The following is a 15,952-nucleotide window of genomic DNA, read 5'->3' on the forward strand; positions in this document are numbered from 1 at the left end:
ACAAGAGCAATTTGTACATTTCACTGCTTATGCTGTTCGTAGTGGCCTTGGTGACAATAACTGTAGGACAGTGCGGATAAAGCCATTTGCAACATCTTGCGTTTGTTGAAGACCCTCAGCTTTCCACCAAAATGTCGTGCACGTCTATATGTATGTCATGTGGGAAAGCTTGTCAGTGACTTGTCAGGTCGGTTGGTTACATGTACCTCGGGCACTCATAGTTGTCTTAACCAATAAAACTGACTGTGACAATTAATTCAATAATTTTGCACTTCATCTCCACACAATTTTTTTTTTCAAAATTTGAGATTTGCTACAATTAGCGCACAAAAACCAAGGCATGGTGGATACTCCCAAACTAATGTACTTTGCTTAAGCATGGACAAAATTTTTCATTGAAATGTGAAATAATATTAACCCATGCAGTTTTTATGTAGGTCAGGCCCTGTGGGCATTTATACAGTTAACTGTCAATGATCCCCAAATTTGAGGTGACGAAATTACAGTTGTCCATAAAGTAAATAAACAACAAACACTTTGTTTCGCACAAACATGAAAGCATCACCACTGAATATTCAATCTAAGGAAATCCAGGTACCTCAACCAATATTGTATTTGAGGTATACATGTAGTAGCATGGGAAAAACAAGTCAGCTTTTGAAAGCTGATTAATGATATGCATTAATAATAATATAAGCTTGCATGATTAATTATAATTAGCATTAACAGAGCAGTGACTGTATCCTGAAATTCATCAACCCTGCCAACTGCTCATTTAATAGGAATTACTGATTAGTTTTCTATCTGCTTCTAATATGCCAAACGTGTCCACACCCCTTCCCACTGATACATTCGCAGTATTGACCATAATATAGGTCTATATTTGTCTAACATGCCAGGTGTATCTGCAATATATATGGAAGTATATTTACAAGAAGAAGTTAACAACACAATCTAAGAAAGCCTTCTGGGAAAGCAACTCGTCGGTAAACAATGCTTTTTCATGAATCTCCATTAGTATAACTTGATTTAACTCAGCCATTCAGGACCATGAGCAATCTGCATACTTTGTAAAAATTCTCTTGCAAACTATCCAGGTAAACATGGCAGTTAAACTGTTTTGACATTCTTTATCATTTATTTATTTATTTGATTGGTGTTTTGCGTCGTACTCAAGAATATTTCACTTATACGACGGCGCCCAGCATTATGGTGGGTGGAAACCGGGCAGAGCCCAGAGGAAACCGACGACCATCCGCAGGTTAGTGACATTCTCTATCACATTATGATTATCATAATGTACCTGTTAGTCCTATTCACACATTGTTAATATCTCTTGTATGAACAAGGAATATGTTTTGGCATCTTGTGTTTTCTTAGAAGTGACATAAGATCTGTACAGCATTGAAAATGACCATTTTCACTGAGCTTTCCAAACTTCTTTCGTGCAAGTCCCTGTGTTAAAAACAGGGCTTCCTGAGGGAGATGTACATATTCTTTACAGTAGCTACTACACTGAACAGATGAATACATTGTAGCAGTACAAACACTCACAGCATGGAGATCCAAGATATAGCACTATGCATGCATAGTATAATACACATATACACAAACCTATCCTGGAGGCAGGCAATATAAGTATCACACGTGTAAAGAGAAAGCACTAAATAATCAGACATGGATCATGTTGACTGCTTCCATCATTTCATCCACATGGACTCTGGATAGGAAGGTCCGCACCAGCTCGTACTCCACCTCGGACCATGACCCTCTGATCTTTGAAGGTTGGCGGAAACACCTTGACCGTGCGATTCTGACCTTCTCCTGGCAAAGAACCTTTGCACTCAAGGTCAGCAGCCACTGAGTGACTTCATCTCTTGAAGGTCGTTTCCCTGACAACCAGCTCTCAGGACTCCACAAAAATACATGGATCAAATTGGCTGCCACCTCTGGAATTGGTCTCTTAAGAGTAAAAAGGCACAAGAGCATATCACGGACAAGCCAAGTTAATTCTAAGCTGTGCTGTTCTGATTTTAATATGTCATTTTTCATAGGGCTGCTAAGGTCGTATATACAGTATTTGACCTGGGACCGCTTGCACAATGCAATCATAGTCTAAGTTGACTGTAACCACTGTCGTAACACAGGTTAAAAACATGTTGCCATGGAATCTACAATCAACTTAGCCTAGAGGCCCCTTAAGATTAACTATTTTTCATGCGACACATTTTGCTTGATTCTTATTGATTCACCTACCTTATTGGGCCACTTAAGATTTTTTTTTGCCAAGATTAATTTCTCATCAGCAAACTTTAAGTGTTTTCATCAAAAGTATCAGTATCATTTTGAAGCTTCTGAAAGCGCATTTGCTATAGACCACACTTTTGATAAAATACAGTAATTTCGCTATGGTACAGAATTTCTGTACCATATTTTACATGTATGTTCCTCTTCATAATTTATACCTTCAATGCAGTCTATAACAATCTCTAAAGTCTAATCTTGCTTTTACATGTACGTTTTATTTTGCTGTGTCAATTATTGTACTGTCAGATGAACAGGTGTTGCTTCCATGTTACAAACAGAATCAGAATGAGTTTCTCTGTGTGTTGCTACCTGGAGCGGCAGTTGTTGCTGATGTTACATGTTATATATGAAGCCTCACCTTGCTGGGGTCTCTGTTTAGTAGCTCCCTGATCAATGTACATACTGGCTGAGGAAGACCCTCTACAAACCAACAGAAAGGTATTATCAACATTTAAGTAGATTTTTAAATGCTTAAGCTCTATTTCAAACAGCTGCATATCACAATCCTCCCTGGGTAGTTAGCGTACTAACACGCTGCACAATGACCCAGGTGCCTCTCGCCAATTTGGATGCTGTGAGCATGCTGGCTTCCTCTTTAATCGTACGTAGGAAGGTCTGTCAGCAACCAGCGGATGGTTGTTGGGTTTCCTCCCAACATAATGCTGGCCATTGTCATATAAGTGAAAATATTCTTGAGTATGGCATTAATCATCAACCAGATAAATAAATAAATCACAAAGATCTTGCTAGTTTCCCCTATAACACTCCAACCAGCATCAAATATCATAGTACTGACACCTACCTGTTCATATATGCAATATTGTACAAGAAAGTCTAAATAAATAGGCCTTGGCATATTTATCTCCTAAATAGTAGGCCTACATGTATACCGAATTCATACATTCAAGCTGCATATAAACCTAACTGCCTCTTTAAATTGAATCCACTAATAAGTACTTGAATTCCTGATGTACATAGGTAGTTTTATACTATACCTCAACACAAACTACGATCCAATACAGCAGGATTTAACTATAGTTATATTGATGCTGAAAGCACTGTCAAAAGATGTTGCAAAATCTGTAAATAATGACCCATTTTAGAAAATATTATTTTTCCTTTAAAATACATTTTGTAATGAAAGATTTTTGATGTCTTACGCAGTCTTTGTTCAGCCTTGATGTACATACCTGGTAATGTTGGGAGTTGTTCTTCAGTGTAGGTCTGACTGTCCAGACGTTTGTCCACTTGGCCTCGATAGAAAGGATTCCCCGCTCCAAAGATCTCGTACCCCAGGGCACCAGCTGCCCACACATCGGACTGGCTGTACTCCAGTTTGGAGAAGAATCCAGGAACAGCAGTCACAATCTGAACAAACCGAAGAAAATGTATTCATTTGTATGTTTGCCTGGTAAACCAAACGTGATGAAACATGCTTTTCTTAAAACTAGTTTAGTGAAGTTGCTGCAAAAAAACTAACAGAAAGCAAATTTATTGAAAATCAGTATTTTTATATGATAAAGAAAGTTGACATGATGTACAAGTTACAAATAAATACATTGTAACAAGACTTTTTTCACTATATCTTAGTTAATATGAATCAAGAAAGGAAGATTCATGAATGTTGACCTGCTTCTGTTCCTGTTGTTGTGTGAAAACTGGAACATTTATTCCTGATAGTTTCTGTAAATTTATAAACTGTTTGCACAGTGCTAACCTCTGGGGCCATCAGCGCTCTGTTACCACCTCGAAACACGTCATCTGACAGATAAGGCAGCTTCAAACCACTTCCTTCAGCCAGACAACACCCAAAATCACTGATAACAAGATGCACAGAGTTAGGTCCCCTTTCCTCTATTAGAATGTTGTCACTCTTCAGGTCCCGATGAGCTATTCCATGCTGTACCATGTGAACAACCCCCTCGAGCAGCTGTGCAAACAAGAGAAGAGAACTCCGCAGAGAAAGATTTCTCTCACTGAGGTACTCCCTCAAAGTGTGACTGTACCTGAAATAGAGAACAAACCAAATGCTTAACCCAGTAAAGTGAACTACACTGCATGTGTAGTATTCATTTATTTATTTATTTGATTGGTGTTTTACACCATGCTCAAGAATATTTCACTCAGACAAAGGCAGCCAGCATTATGGTGGGTGGGAACCCGGCAGAGCCCGGGGGAAACCCACCACCATCCGCAGGTTGCTGTGCATGTGATTCAGATATAAGTTATGTAGATAGATTTTGATCTCCACATTTTAACTTTAATCAAGTAATTATTGTACCATTAATAATGGGAACTACCTGGATTAATTATGAATTCATTATTTATTTATTTATTTATTTTACTGTAATTTTATTAGAGTTTTATGCTGTATTCAAGAATATTACACTTCGGCTGACAGCATTATGTGGGAAAACCCATGACCATCTGCAGGTTGCTAACAGACCTTCCCACATACAAACGGAGAGGAAGGCAGCATGAGCTGGACTTAAACTCACAGCAATCACACTAGTGTGAGGCTTCTTCAGTTGATCAATGTGCTGAGCCAGCATGCTAATGTGTATACATCTATGAGCGTATTTACATATTTATTTCATTGAAATCATTCTCTTTAAGAAAAAATATTTCACTTATGACACGGTTTGTAAGAGGAGTATTACAACCAGGCTGGTCAACTTCACTGCACACTGACAGGTCACACTGCATTCCCCATCAGAAGATGCCTCAAAACACCGAGCTAGCCCGAAGGCCAAAATACACGTACTGGTTGAATGTTTGTGAAGTCTTCTTCATGATGATATAAACCTTACCTTTTCATGACCAGGAACATAGTCTGACTCCGTCCAAAGCCATCCGGGTTCTGTGATTGGGGCAGGGCATCTGGGAACTGCGCCAGGGCTCCGTCCAGCTGAGGCACTGACCCAACAAACACAGACCTCATGTCTACAATGTTAGGGTGTGGAGGCAGATCCTTTTTCTTCTTCACATGCCTTCTGCAAAATCAAAGAGGCTATCAATATTTATCTTACCCATCTGTAAGTTAGTATGTAGACTGAAATGTAGTATGTAGTCTGTCAGCATTTCTTGCTACAAAACTTTATAAACATTATTAAAGAAGATAATCCAAAATTTCATGCCAAAAAAGTGCATTTTCAGTGGAAAATAAATCACAAAAAGGCATTACTTTGAATGCCAAAATATACATTTTCCCAGTAGATATACATGTATCATTCTACCTCCCAAAAAGATCTTAAAAGAACTTTCTATATTCAGGATCAGACAAAATCATAAACATTTTTCATTTACTCTAATACATATTCTTGAAGCACATGAAAATGCAATGCTCAGTCACAGTATAATAGTCAAAGAAGTTTGCTTACCCCAAATCTGCTGATTCTTGCTCACTGGGGCCCAGTTTGTTCTTCACAGGGATTGTCTCCCTTTCCATGGCCTTCATTATAGCATCTGAATTCGACTCCACATCATAGTTAAACATCATCTTCACTGCCAAGTTGAACTCATCTTCACTGGCTATGTCAATATCATTCCCAGCAGCTGAAAAGTCAACACCAAAACATGCTGTATATTTTCAATAGCATGGCTTGTTTACATGGTGAAGGAGTCATTCTCTGGCAAGTGTTGGTGTAAGAATTATATTTTTGTAGAAGCTATGAAGACAGTTAAATCATATCCAGGCAGCTCCTTGTCAAATTGTGACTTCTGAAGATCCAACTTACATGTAATTATGTAAAGTGGAAGTGAATAGTTGATAGAATGGCAAAGTAATTCCAACCACACTCAATACATACCTAAAAATAATTTTTCAGTTACGCGACATCTAGCTTTTTGGATCAAGCTTTGTATATCTATGTGAATTCACCAGTTAAAGACAATGAACAAGGAAAATCACATGGCAGGTACAGCATAGTGAATACTTCACACTAGCTTAGAAAATGACATACATGTAATATCAATTAAAATAATAGAGTATTCAGCACCACCTGACAGTATAAAGCAGGCCAGAAGGTGACTACAGGCAGCCCAGTTGTGAGCCACTAGTCTACCTGTGGTAGACAGAGTGACCTTGTGGTTCACCATATCTGTACCCAGAGCAAACCAATATATGCATGGTGAGCAAATTAATGCTCTCTCTCTGTGTGTGTGTGTGTGTGTGTGTGTGTGTGTGTGTCTGTAAACAAGTGTACTAATCAGATTTTTTAGCCTGGTTGATGACATCAATTACTACTGATAAGAATGCTGGTATACACAATAAATGACCTTACCTAACTCATTTGTTTCTTGCTCAGTAAGTACAGGTGCTATGCTGAACACAGCCACTGCCCCGTCATTATCCACATCAACCCATGTGTCCTCTGCCTCCACTTCACTGATGATGCTAATGTCACTGTCTGCCAGATTCATGTCCTCATCGCTGACATCTGTCAAACTAAACTCGCTGTCATCAGACCCATCACCCATTCCACTAGTTTCAATGATGTAACGCTCCCCTGCTTCAGCTGTAAATTCTGTATCAACTATGGAAATGTCTTCGTCTGAAACATTGAAAAATAGGTTATACATGTAGTTTAAGTGCTTAAAAGAAAGGGCAACTACAGACCAAATATTTGTACGTTCAATGATAAAGTATACCACATGATTTTTAAAATTGCACACTTCTTTACTTTTGAGATGTTGCATAACCAAGATATCACAGTTCACAGTAAGCTAAGATACACACATTATAAACATTGAAAGTACCATCATATCAATTTTAACCAATCAGAGGCAAGATATTTGTGTAATCTGAGAATGTAGCTCATTCTGCTGATGTCATGTGAACCCTGTTTTGCCTTTTAGCCATCTGTACTTGGTGTATTAAATATAAATACACACAACATGATGCTCCCACTTTCTTTAACACTACCTATCCCATGGCCTCAAAAGTCGATTTTATAGGGATGGCATGAATACCAGAAAAGATTACAATGGCCTTTTAGGCCTGTTTACACCTCTCTTCCAAAATAACTAGGGTTAATCATTGTCTTTTCTTAAAAAAAAAAAAAATTTATATTAAAACAAAAATTGCTGATGAACTGAGAATAACAGACCCAGCAACTTTTGCACTATTTAAAGGGTAAGTGAATGTCTTTATGCTTTTTTTATGACAAGCAACAAAACTAAAAATACAAGAACATGCAAGATTTTCAACCAGCATAAATAATTCCAAATTAATATTAAGATTTTGAAATGTTTTCAAACAACAGAACAGTCTTCCTCAAAAAATTCTAAGACACAGGAAGACAGAAAAACATTTAAAGTAAGAATAATGCAGTGTCTTGTAACTGCGGATATTTCTGAACAAAAATTTTTGGAACAACCAAATTTGACAACCATTAACACAACTGTCTGTTAATTATGAAATGGCCATACCAATAGGAGTGGGTTTAAGCCTAGCCTCATACACGGCAGCATTGCAACCCTTGCTGATCATTTTCCCGAACTCCAGATCTTCCAGAACAATGCCTGATCTACAACCGACTTTCTCTGCAGATGCTGCTGGTTTGCCCTGCTCCTCACATGAAGGTTTGAACATTTCCTGAAAACAAACATGGGTGTGGCACATTCTTCACATATTGACGAAACATTAATTTCTTCAGAAGGCATATGCATATATTAGCACTGAATTAAAGTATACCATGACGATATATATATAATAATATAATTCACCCAAAAAGTTTCAGAATCAAATGCTACATGTGTAGGGTCCTATAATATTTAAACTATATGGTAGTACTTTTATATATTGATATTATAATGTAAACCCTTTTACAATGTGCAATGGGCTTTCACACTACACTGTTATGCTTATAATATATATTGTAATGCTGTGTTTTTAGTCTAATTAAATCATACACAGTTTCTGTTCCAGGTGGTCTTACAAAATGGCGCACAAAGTTTAGTAGGTATATTTGAGTACTGTCACATTACAAGCGGTTCCTACAAGACGGATATGTATCTGAATAGGCATCCAATAAAGTTTTTCCGTCTGTAGTTTAGAGCGCAACTTATATACACATTGTGACACAGGGTCAATCTAGACAGGCCCGCCTGAAGCTAAATTTTGTGCAATAATATAGCATAACTGATAACTGAAAGTAGCTAGTACATACTCGGATCTGCTCAAAGACATTTTCTGTAGGGTCCACCTTTTTCTCAAAGCTCTGATTAGCCGATATAGCAAGGCTGATGAATGCAAATATTGGAGTGTGTTTGGCATTTCGACTGAGGCTACCGCCTAGAAATTGAAGGGCAGCTCTTTTGCGCAGTTCCCCTGCGAGACTGTTGATGTTTGCCCTGTACACCAGTCCACCAAGGACCCCTGGTTTTAACTCCTGGGAACTTCCCTTTGGTAAAATAACGGGCCCTTTGATTTCTACTCGTTGAGCATCTCTTGGGATTCGGCCGACTTCTTTTGGTTTTGATGAGATAGTTTCTCCTTTCTGAAGAACACCTTGGAGAATTTGTCGGCCATGTTGATAGCATTTCAGCAAAACCTTCCGAATTGAACTTTCGATGCCCGTTTTCTGGGCAACCTGCGTTGCCCAGAATGGGGCACCAGCCATTTTGGAAAGTTATTTCACTAGGTTGATGATTGGGTTACATTTCACACCCAAATAAATATTCCCAGACTGACCGAGGAAGGCTACACGTCTGGAGTATGCTTTCTTTCTGGCTGACGAAATGCCCTCTGACAGTTATCACGTGGGGGCTGCTCAAAATAATAACATACGGGTTCCATTAAATTCGTCATCAAGAGCAAAATGTGGAAATCTTTGGTCTTTGTTTATTACATCTATGTTTGACAACAACACACTTCTCTGAAAAGCTTATCCGTGACTTCTTTTCTATCACAAAAATAAAATTTGGAATTAAATCAGATTGAAACTGTAATACAATATATAAAACATGCGCTGTTTCCGGCCTTCGGCTCCTTTTGAGTCACCTTAACCCACTGGTATTTCTCAATCCACAACGTGTGTGTTATAATTTGGAGCTAGGATTGAGACAGGTAACGTTTAACCAAGAAAGAGTATGTTGTTAACTTTTTATTTTGCAAACACGGGTCAAATTTGACTGACAGTTACTGTGCGAGAACCAGTCTAGCAAATGCCATGTATCAAAAGCGATTGTCGTGATTTCCAGAATAAATATGGTCGGACATTTTAAACATTTATATTAAACAAGTTGAGTGACTGAGTACAAACAAACTTGTACATGTACGAAATATGGCATACACAGTTTGCAAGTGCTACGGAGAATTATTTAATATCTTTGTTCTTTCCATAAATGTAGGACATTCTGAACTAAATCAACGATATTCTACTTGTATTTGCTGCAGCTACTTATACTTCTTTAAAAAAAAAAAAACATTTATAAATTATATGCACATCTAACACTATTAGTTGGCCTACATGATGCTGGCTGCAGGTCAAAGTAGATCACTGTTTGCCTTAAATTATGCAGATGTAAAGTTACAAATTTAGGAAAAGTATTAAATGTTAATTGATAGAAATAATCAAAAAAAAAAAAAAATGTTTAGTGTATATGGTTAGTATTGGGTCCTGCTCAAGAATTGTTGCATGTGCTATGGACGATTTTGATCAGTTAATATTCTCCTATTCCTATATAAAGTGGCATGTACTATACATAATATAACTTAATTTAATTAAATAGGTTAATTATGCCAGTTATAGTTTCATTAATTATTGCTACTTAAATTTTTTTCAGAATGGGGGGAAAGGAAAAGCTTCTGTTTGGAACAGCCTTGTCGGTTGTCCTGCCGGAAAATGCTAAGGATGTAAGGTATGCAACAGGCAAAAATCCTAATCAATAATGAAAGTGAATACAGTCTGCATGATCAACACTTTCTGAGATTTTACTCTAACCCCATTTTTCAGAGAATTTATCACCTGTCTGAAAGTCACGTCTAATACACATAAAATTATGGTTTCACAATCCCTTCATCCATTCACTAGACCGACTGCACAGCCTTTCTATCTTCAAATTAAGGGGCACCCAGTTTCTATGTAGGCCTACAGGTTTCATGTGTGACATGTTTTGTTATACATCAACTGATGATTAATTGGGCATAAATAATTTGCCACAATAGCCTTATTTTTATTTACAAATATAAGTGGACAAGAATAAAGACGTACCCTACACGTATATATAAATTTTCATTACTGGTACAGTACAATAAAATATTTGTCAAAATGTGATGAGTTATTCTGTGTTAAACTTTTAACCCCTTGCTCTTTCTGTCATCTTTCTCAGTGGTATACGAGATATCCCTGACAATCAGGAAGTGTTTTGTCACCCAGTAACAGACCAGAGTTTTATTATAGAGCTTCTGGAGTTTGTGGATGGGACAGACGAGGAAGCCATCAAGTAAGGAGAACCATAAACGTTACGAATAATTTAACTGATGTTTTGTGTAACAATTCAGATTTTTTTCATTTCAAGAGAAAAGAAAAGTTTTAAACTCTTTATAAGGTACATGTATTGCTGTTTCTGTGGATAATAATCATGATTTTATGTGGGTTTTTTTAAGTTGATTGTACACTGTTTCGAGGAAAAGAAAACCTGTAGTGAAGTCATTGCCATTAGAGGTAAATAGTCACACATGGATGAACAGTGTTTCCAAGATACCAGAATTGTTTTTTTAGTAGACTTGAAGTATTAGACATGGTTGAATTGAATTAAATGTATCCACATATTTGAATTTGAAGTGGTGAGCATTTTGTATATATACCATACTTAGTGTGATGCAGTGCTGATGACGTCACATGCAGGCATTTTATCACAGCTATAATGGATGCTTAAATGCAGCCAAAGGCAAAAATAGCCCAAATTAACTCTGGAGGAGTAACATTTTTAAAATGTGTTTATTGTAAATATGTAATTTTATGTTGAAAATGTGTGAATCAATATCCTTAAGTTATTAAATTGCATATTTATCCAAAATGTGAGATATATTTTAGCAATTTCTAAATTCAGGGCCTTATCAGATGATCTAGAGTCGATCACTTCGGTTCTGGAAATTGTTAGGGCTCTCAAATTGTTACTCACCCAAACTAAACAAGCTGTATTAAAACTAACAAGTAAATTAACAAATATATGATGGTATACCAATCAAAAGTAAAGTTTTCATATAAATTTCTTTCATTTATTTTCTTAAACAGCATCATTTGCGTTTTTAAAATTTCACGGTCACAATATCACCACTAATGTTTGGGATCAGAACCTTTAATGGTTTTCTAGATATGGCCCTGAAATTTTTCCCCATATTAAAAATCTGTATTTGACCCTGAACATGTTATCTAGATTTTCTTATGACCTGTGAGTTCATGAAATTGATGCATGTGTTATTGTGTTTCTCTTGACCAGGACTCACTTCGAAGACTTAGCCTCGTGTAATGAAGCCTCGGCTTCTGCACAGATCATCAGGGTAGAAGAAATTCCAGTCCAGCAAACATCAATGGGAGAGTAAGTTTGTATGGTTCAAGCCATCAGTTCAAGATGTATAATCACAACACTTTGTGTTGCCTTGAAAATGTTGATCGGATTTAAATTAGGATTTTGTTATATACTGTTTTGGTGTCATGGCGGGAAAATGTGACTGCACGACAGTTAGCTGATATTATGATGGTGTCAAGGTGTCAGGATAATGTGACTAACATGGTGTCAGGATAATGTGTCTGTGACATGATGTCAGGATGATGAGACTTTGGCATGGTGTCAGGCTAATGAGGCTTTGGCATGGTGTCACAGTAATGTGACAGTCATAGTATCAGGATAATGTGTCTGTGACATGGTGTCGAGATAATGAGACTTTGACATGGTGTCGCAGCAATGTGACTATGACATGGTGTCAGGATAATGTGACTGACATACATGTAGTGTCAAGATAATGTGACTGTGACATGATGGTGTCAGGATTATATGGCTGTGTCATAGTATCATGATAAGGTAACTGTGACTTGATGTCAGGATAATGTGACTGTGTCACACTGCCAGGATAACTTGGGTATATCTTTAGAGACAGGAAAATGTGTTGGGCCTCATGGATAATGTTTTCTTTGACCTTTGTCTCTCCCTGTCTGTCCTTTTTTTTATGTCAGATGTCCCAGCGTATGGCAGTTATCAGGTCTGCCCTGTGTCTCTGTCTGTCGTCACATGTTCCAGCGTATGGCAGTTATGAGGTCTGCATTGTGTCTGTGTCTTTTCTCAGATGTTCCAGCATATGACAGTTATCAGGTCTGCCCTGTGTCTGCGTCTTTTGTCAGATGTTCCAGCGTATTGTAGTTATGAGGTCTGCCCTGTGTCTCTGTCTGTCGTCAGTTGTTCCAGTGTATGGCAGTTATGAGGTCTGCCCTGTGTCTCTGTCTGTCGTGAGATGTTCCAGCGTACGACATTTATCAGGTCTGCCCTGTGTCTCTGTCTCTTGTCTGATGTCCCATCGTGTGGCAGTTATGAGGTCTGATGTTCAATGGTATGGCAGTTATGAGGTCTGTCCTGTGTTTGTGTCTTTTGTCAGGTGTTCCAACATATGGCATTTATGAGATCTGCCCTATGTCTTTTGTCAAATGCTCCAGCATGTGGCAGTTATGAGGTCTGCCCTGTGTCTGTGTCTTTGTCAGATGTTCCAGGATATGGCAGTTATCAGGTTCGCCCTTTGTCTGTGTCTTTTGTCAAATGCTCCAGCATATGGCAGTTATGAGGTCTGCCCTTTGTCCGTGTGTTTTGTCAGATGTTCCAGTGTATGGCAGTTATCAGGTCTGTCCTGTGTGTTTTGTCAGATGTTCCAGTGTATGGTAGTGTTCAGGTCTGCCCTGTGTCTGTGTCTTTTGTCAGTTTCTTCCAGCATATGGCAGTTATCAGGTCTGTCCTGTGCCTGTGTCTTTTGTCAGATGGTCCAGCATATGGCAGTTATCAAGTCTGTTTTGTGTTTTTTGTCAGATGTACAAGTGTATGGCAGTTATCAGGAAGACAGAATGTAGCCAAATTCCATGATACTGCTGAGAACATTGTCAATGTTCACATGGGGGTGATTCGCCTGACTGAGTACCGCACAGACATCGTTATCACCTTTAACGACCCTGTGCTGATCAGGTAAATTACATTAGGATTTAGTACTACAGGAGACTATACTGTAGGAGTCAACTGGGCAGTGCAAACAAGGTAAAAAATGCACTACAAACTGCACGGCTGTATCAAAAGGACTCTTATTGTAGACTTACCTGAAGTTTTCATTCATTAACACAAGATGCAAGAGATCCACTCTCTGAATAAAATCCGATCTGCACCAGGAGTTTAAAATTGGCTGGTCGACCTGGTATTCATGTACTGTAACTGATTGGGACATCTTGTCATGGTACTAAAGTGTTCAGAAGTAGAATATTGAATTTTAAACAGAAAATAAGTTTATTTACATACATATGCTGAAACTGGGAAGAGCCTCCAAGTCTGTTGCCAGGCTGAGACTAGGTGGTCCATTGATTTATGCATTTATTTGATAGGTGTTTAACGCCGTACTGAAAAATATTTCAGTAGTATTATAGTGGGATGAAACGAGGCAGAGCCAACTGCGGGTTGTTGGCAGATATTCCCAGCAGCAGATATTCCCAGCAAATATTCCTGGCAGATATTCCGTGAAAGTACATGAAGAACAGTGTTAACATGTCACGTTTTAGAGAATTCCTTGAAATGTGTTTTATATGTGTGTTTCAGTCCTGAGAGCAGTAGCTATGCACCAATACCAACCTCAGCAGGCCCCTGGCAGGTGGAAGACTTCCATAAAGCTGTCACCTCATTACAATTGCTGGATCCAGGAATATTCAGTGATTGACCGGAGCTGTCTCCCCTTCACATGTATTGTGACATTGCAGATGTCAGTGCAGATTGATCCGATGGATAGAGAATCTGTTTTTTATTCAATAAACAGAGTGTGTCCTGTCCCAAGTTGGCCACACGTGACAGTCACGAACATTTTTGTTCTTAAGACAAGATACGGTTGTGAAGTGACAAAAAGGCAAGTCCTCAAATTGTCTCCTGGCTACAGAGCCATAAAAGGGACATTGGGGTTGTTGTTTTTTGTTATCTATGTGCTTTTTATTTCTTTCATTTTTGCAGTTGAATTTTTTTTTTAAGCAGGCCTAAAAACTCCCAGAAAAATAGATTGGGTTGGATTTTTTTCTTTTTTTTTCTCAAGCAGAGGGAAAAAAAGGAAAAACTCTCAGAAAAAGATCACGGCCCCGAGATAAAAAGCCAATCAGATTACGTTTTGCTTTGCTCTTTTCTTGAAACACTCATGTATGTGACATTATCATTGGATAATTATCTGGAGGCTCGAGATAACTAAGTTTGGCCCCGAGATGAAAAACCAATCAGATTACGTTTTGCTTTGCGCTTTTCTTGAAACACTCATGTATGTGACATTATCATTGGATAATTATCTGGAGGCTCGAGATAACTAAGTTTGGCCCCGAGAGAAAAAGGCAATCATTTGGCCAAAGTTTTCTCGATTTAGACAAAACCACGAACCAAGTTAATTGACCTTGGGACTCTTTTTTGTTTTTGGGCTTACAAAAAAGATAGAAAAGGTATGACTGCAGAAGTGGAAAAAATAAAGAAAAAGGGTGGGGGTGGGAGGGGAGAACTGCCATATCCCTTTTACGGCTCCATTCCAGGTTCATCTGAAGTACTTATTTTTTAGCAGTCAAATTTTTGACATTCTGTCTTTTAACTGGGCTGTTAATTAGGGGTGAGACTGCAATTTGACATCATCCCATTGCAGGACAAGACAGCTGTTACCAAGTGGCTTTTTTTTCTTGTTTGAATCCACCTGGACTAACAGATGGCCAGTCACATCTGTTGTCTGTAATGTGAATCCTGACGTCTGATTAACTGTTAGTATTTATTGAAAATGACTTCAAGTTCAAACAGCAGATGTATCATCAGTCCTACCTGTGCCCTTGAAAGTGTATTTTTTGTTGTCTCTATGGCAACAGACGTTTTGCTCTAGATGTTAAATTAAAGAGTTTCTGTTACCTATCACTGATCACTGTGTAGGAATATGAGATGTTAAGGTTTTTCTCTGGTCTTTTTTCACCGTAAAATAAATGTGAAACTTATGTTCACCCTGTTAAGAGATCTTCCATCATGTCCATTCAAACCGCTAAATAGACAAATTATCAGCAGGAATATCTCTGAATTGAAACTGCAGTCAACTGCAGTATAGGAATCCTTACACAGAAAGTTTGACTTTTGAACCAAATATTTCTTCATACTTAAGAATGAGTAAGTTCTTTGCCGAAATACTGTAGGAAATATACTGGTGAAAAACTGATGGAAGGTAATGTTTTTGTATTGCATACTAGATATACAGTGTAGCTATCTCTTTGAATATTGTTGCACGCAAAGCTGTTGCATTTCTCTGAAGATCACGGTTACATATTGGATTTTGAGTCTCGCACGAAGAATATGTACATTCCAGTGTGAACAGCGTGTGTTTATGATACATGACAGTTTTAGTGCATGCAGGCTTGCTGTGACTATATCAGGCCCATGAACAACAAAGTTACAC

General features: G+C 38.1%; 2 protein-coding genes across 2 annotated transcripts; one reads left to right on the forward strand and one right to left on the reverse strand.

Annotated features, from left to right (window-relative positions):
• Positions 1-71: 71 nt before the first annotated feature.
• LOC135475331 (serine/threonine-protein kinase Pink1, mitochondrial-like) lies at positions 72-9,058 on the reverse strand. Its single transcript, XM_064755183.1, has 9 exons — positions 8,478-9,058; positions 7,738-7,903; positions 6,591-6,860; positions 5,688-5,862; positions 5,118-5,300; positions 4,025-4,313; positions 3,498-3,675; positions 2,666-2,727; positions 72-1,962 (listed from the first exon to the last, which is right to left on the reverse strand). The coding sequence occupies exons 1-9, from the start codon at positions 8,928-8,930 to the stop codon at positions 1,672-1,674; spliced, it is 2,067 nt and encodes a 688-aa protein (XP_064611253.1). The 5' UTR covers positions 8,931-9,058; the 3' UTR covers positions 72-1,671.
• Positions 9,059-9,313: 255 nt separating this feature from the next.
• On the forward strand, positions 9,314-15,002 carry LOC135475340 (ran guanine nucleotide release factor-like). Its single transcript, XM_064755196.1, has 6 exons — positions 9,314-9,376; positions 10,096-10,170; positions 10,642-10,755; positions 11,755-11,853; positions 13,327-13,479; positions 14,098-15,002. Exons 2-6 carry the CDS (start codon positions 10,097-10,099, stop codon positions 14,213-14,215), a joined length of 558 nt encoding a protein of 185 aa, XP_064611266.1. The 5' UTR covers positions 9,314-9,376; position 10,096; the 3' UTR covers positions 14,216-15,002.
• The last annotated feature ends 950 nt before the right edge of the window (positions 15,003-15,952 follow it).

This window comes from Liolophura sinensis, chromosome 9 (assembly GCF_032854445.1).
Source record: "Liolophura sinensis isolate JHLJ2023 chromosome 9, CUHK_Ljap_v2, whole genome shotgun sequence".
In the NCBI taxonomy this organism is placed as follows: Eukaryota; Metazoa; Mollusca; class Polyplacophora; order Chitonida; family Chitonidae; genus Liolophura; species Liolophura sinensis.

What these genes read in the sequence shown, in the direction of transcription:
- LOC135475331 (XM_064755183.1), bottom strand. Translation starts at nt 8,930, where the DNA reads ATGGCTGGTGCCCCATTCTGGGCAACGCAGGTTGCCCAGAAAACGGGC. An exon ending in GCTTAAACCCACTCCTATTG is followed by an intron (nt 6,861 to 7,737) that starts GTATGGCCATTT and finishes TCAATGTTTCAG; the next exon opens with ACGAAGACATTTCCATAGTT. An exon ending in ACAACTCCCAACATTACCAG is followed by an intron (nt 2,728 to 3,497) that starts GTATGTACATCA and finishes GTTGGTTTGTAG; the next exon opens with AGGGTCTTCCTCAGCCAGTA.
- LOC135475340 (XM_064755196.1), top strand. Translation starts at nt 10,097, where the DNA reads ATGGGGGGAAAGGAAAAGCTTCTGTTTGGAACAGCCTTGTCGGTTGTC. An exon ending in GAAAATGCTAAGGATGTAAG is followed by an intron (nt 10,171 to 10,641) that starts GTATGCAACAGG and finishes CATCTTTCTCAG; the next exon opens with TGGTATACGAGATATCCCTG. An exon ending in AACGACCCTGTGCTGATCAG is followed by an intron (nt 13,480 to 14,097) that starts GTAAATTACATT and finishes TGTGTGTTTCAG; the next exon opens with TCCTGAGAGCAGTAGCTATG.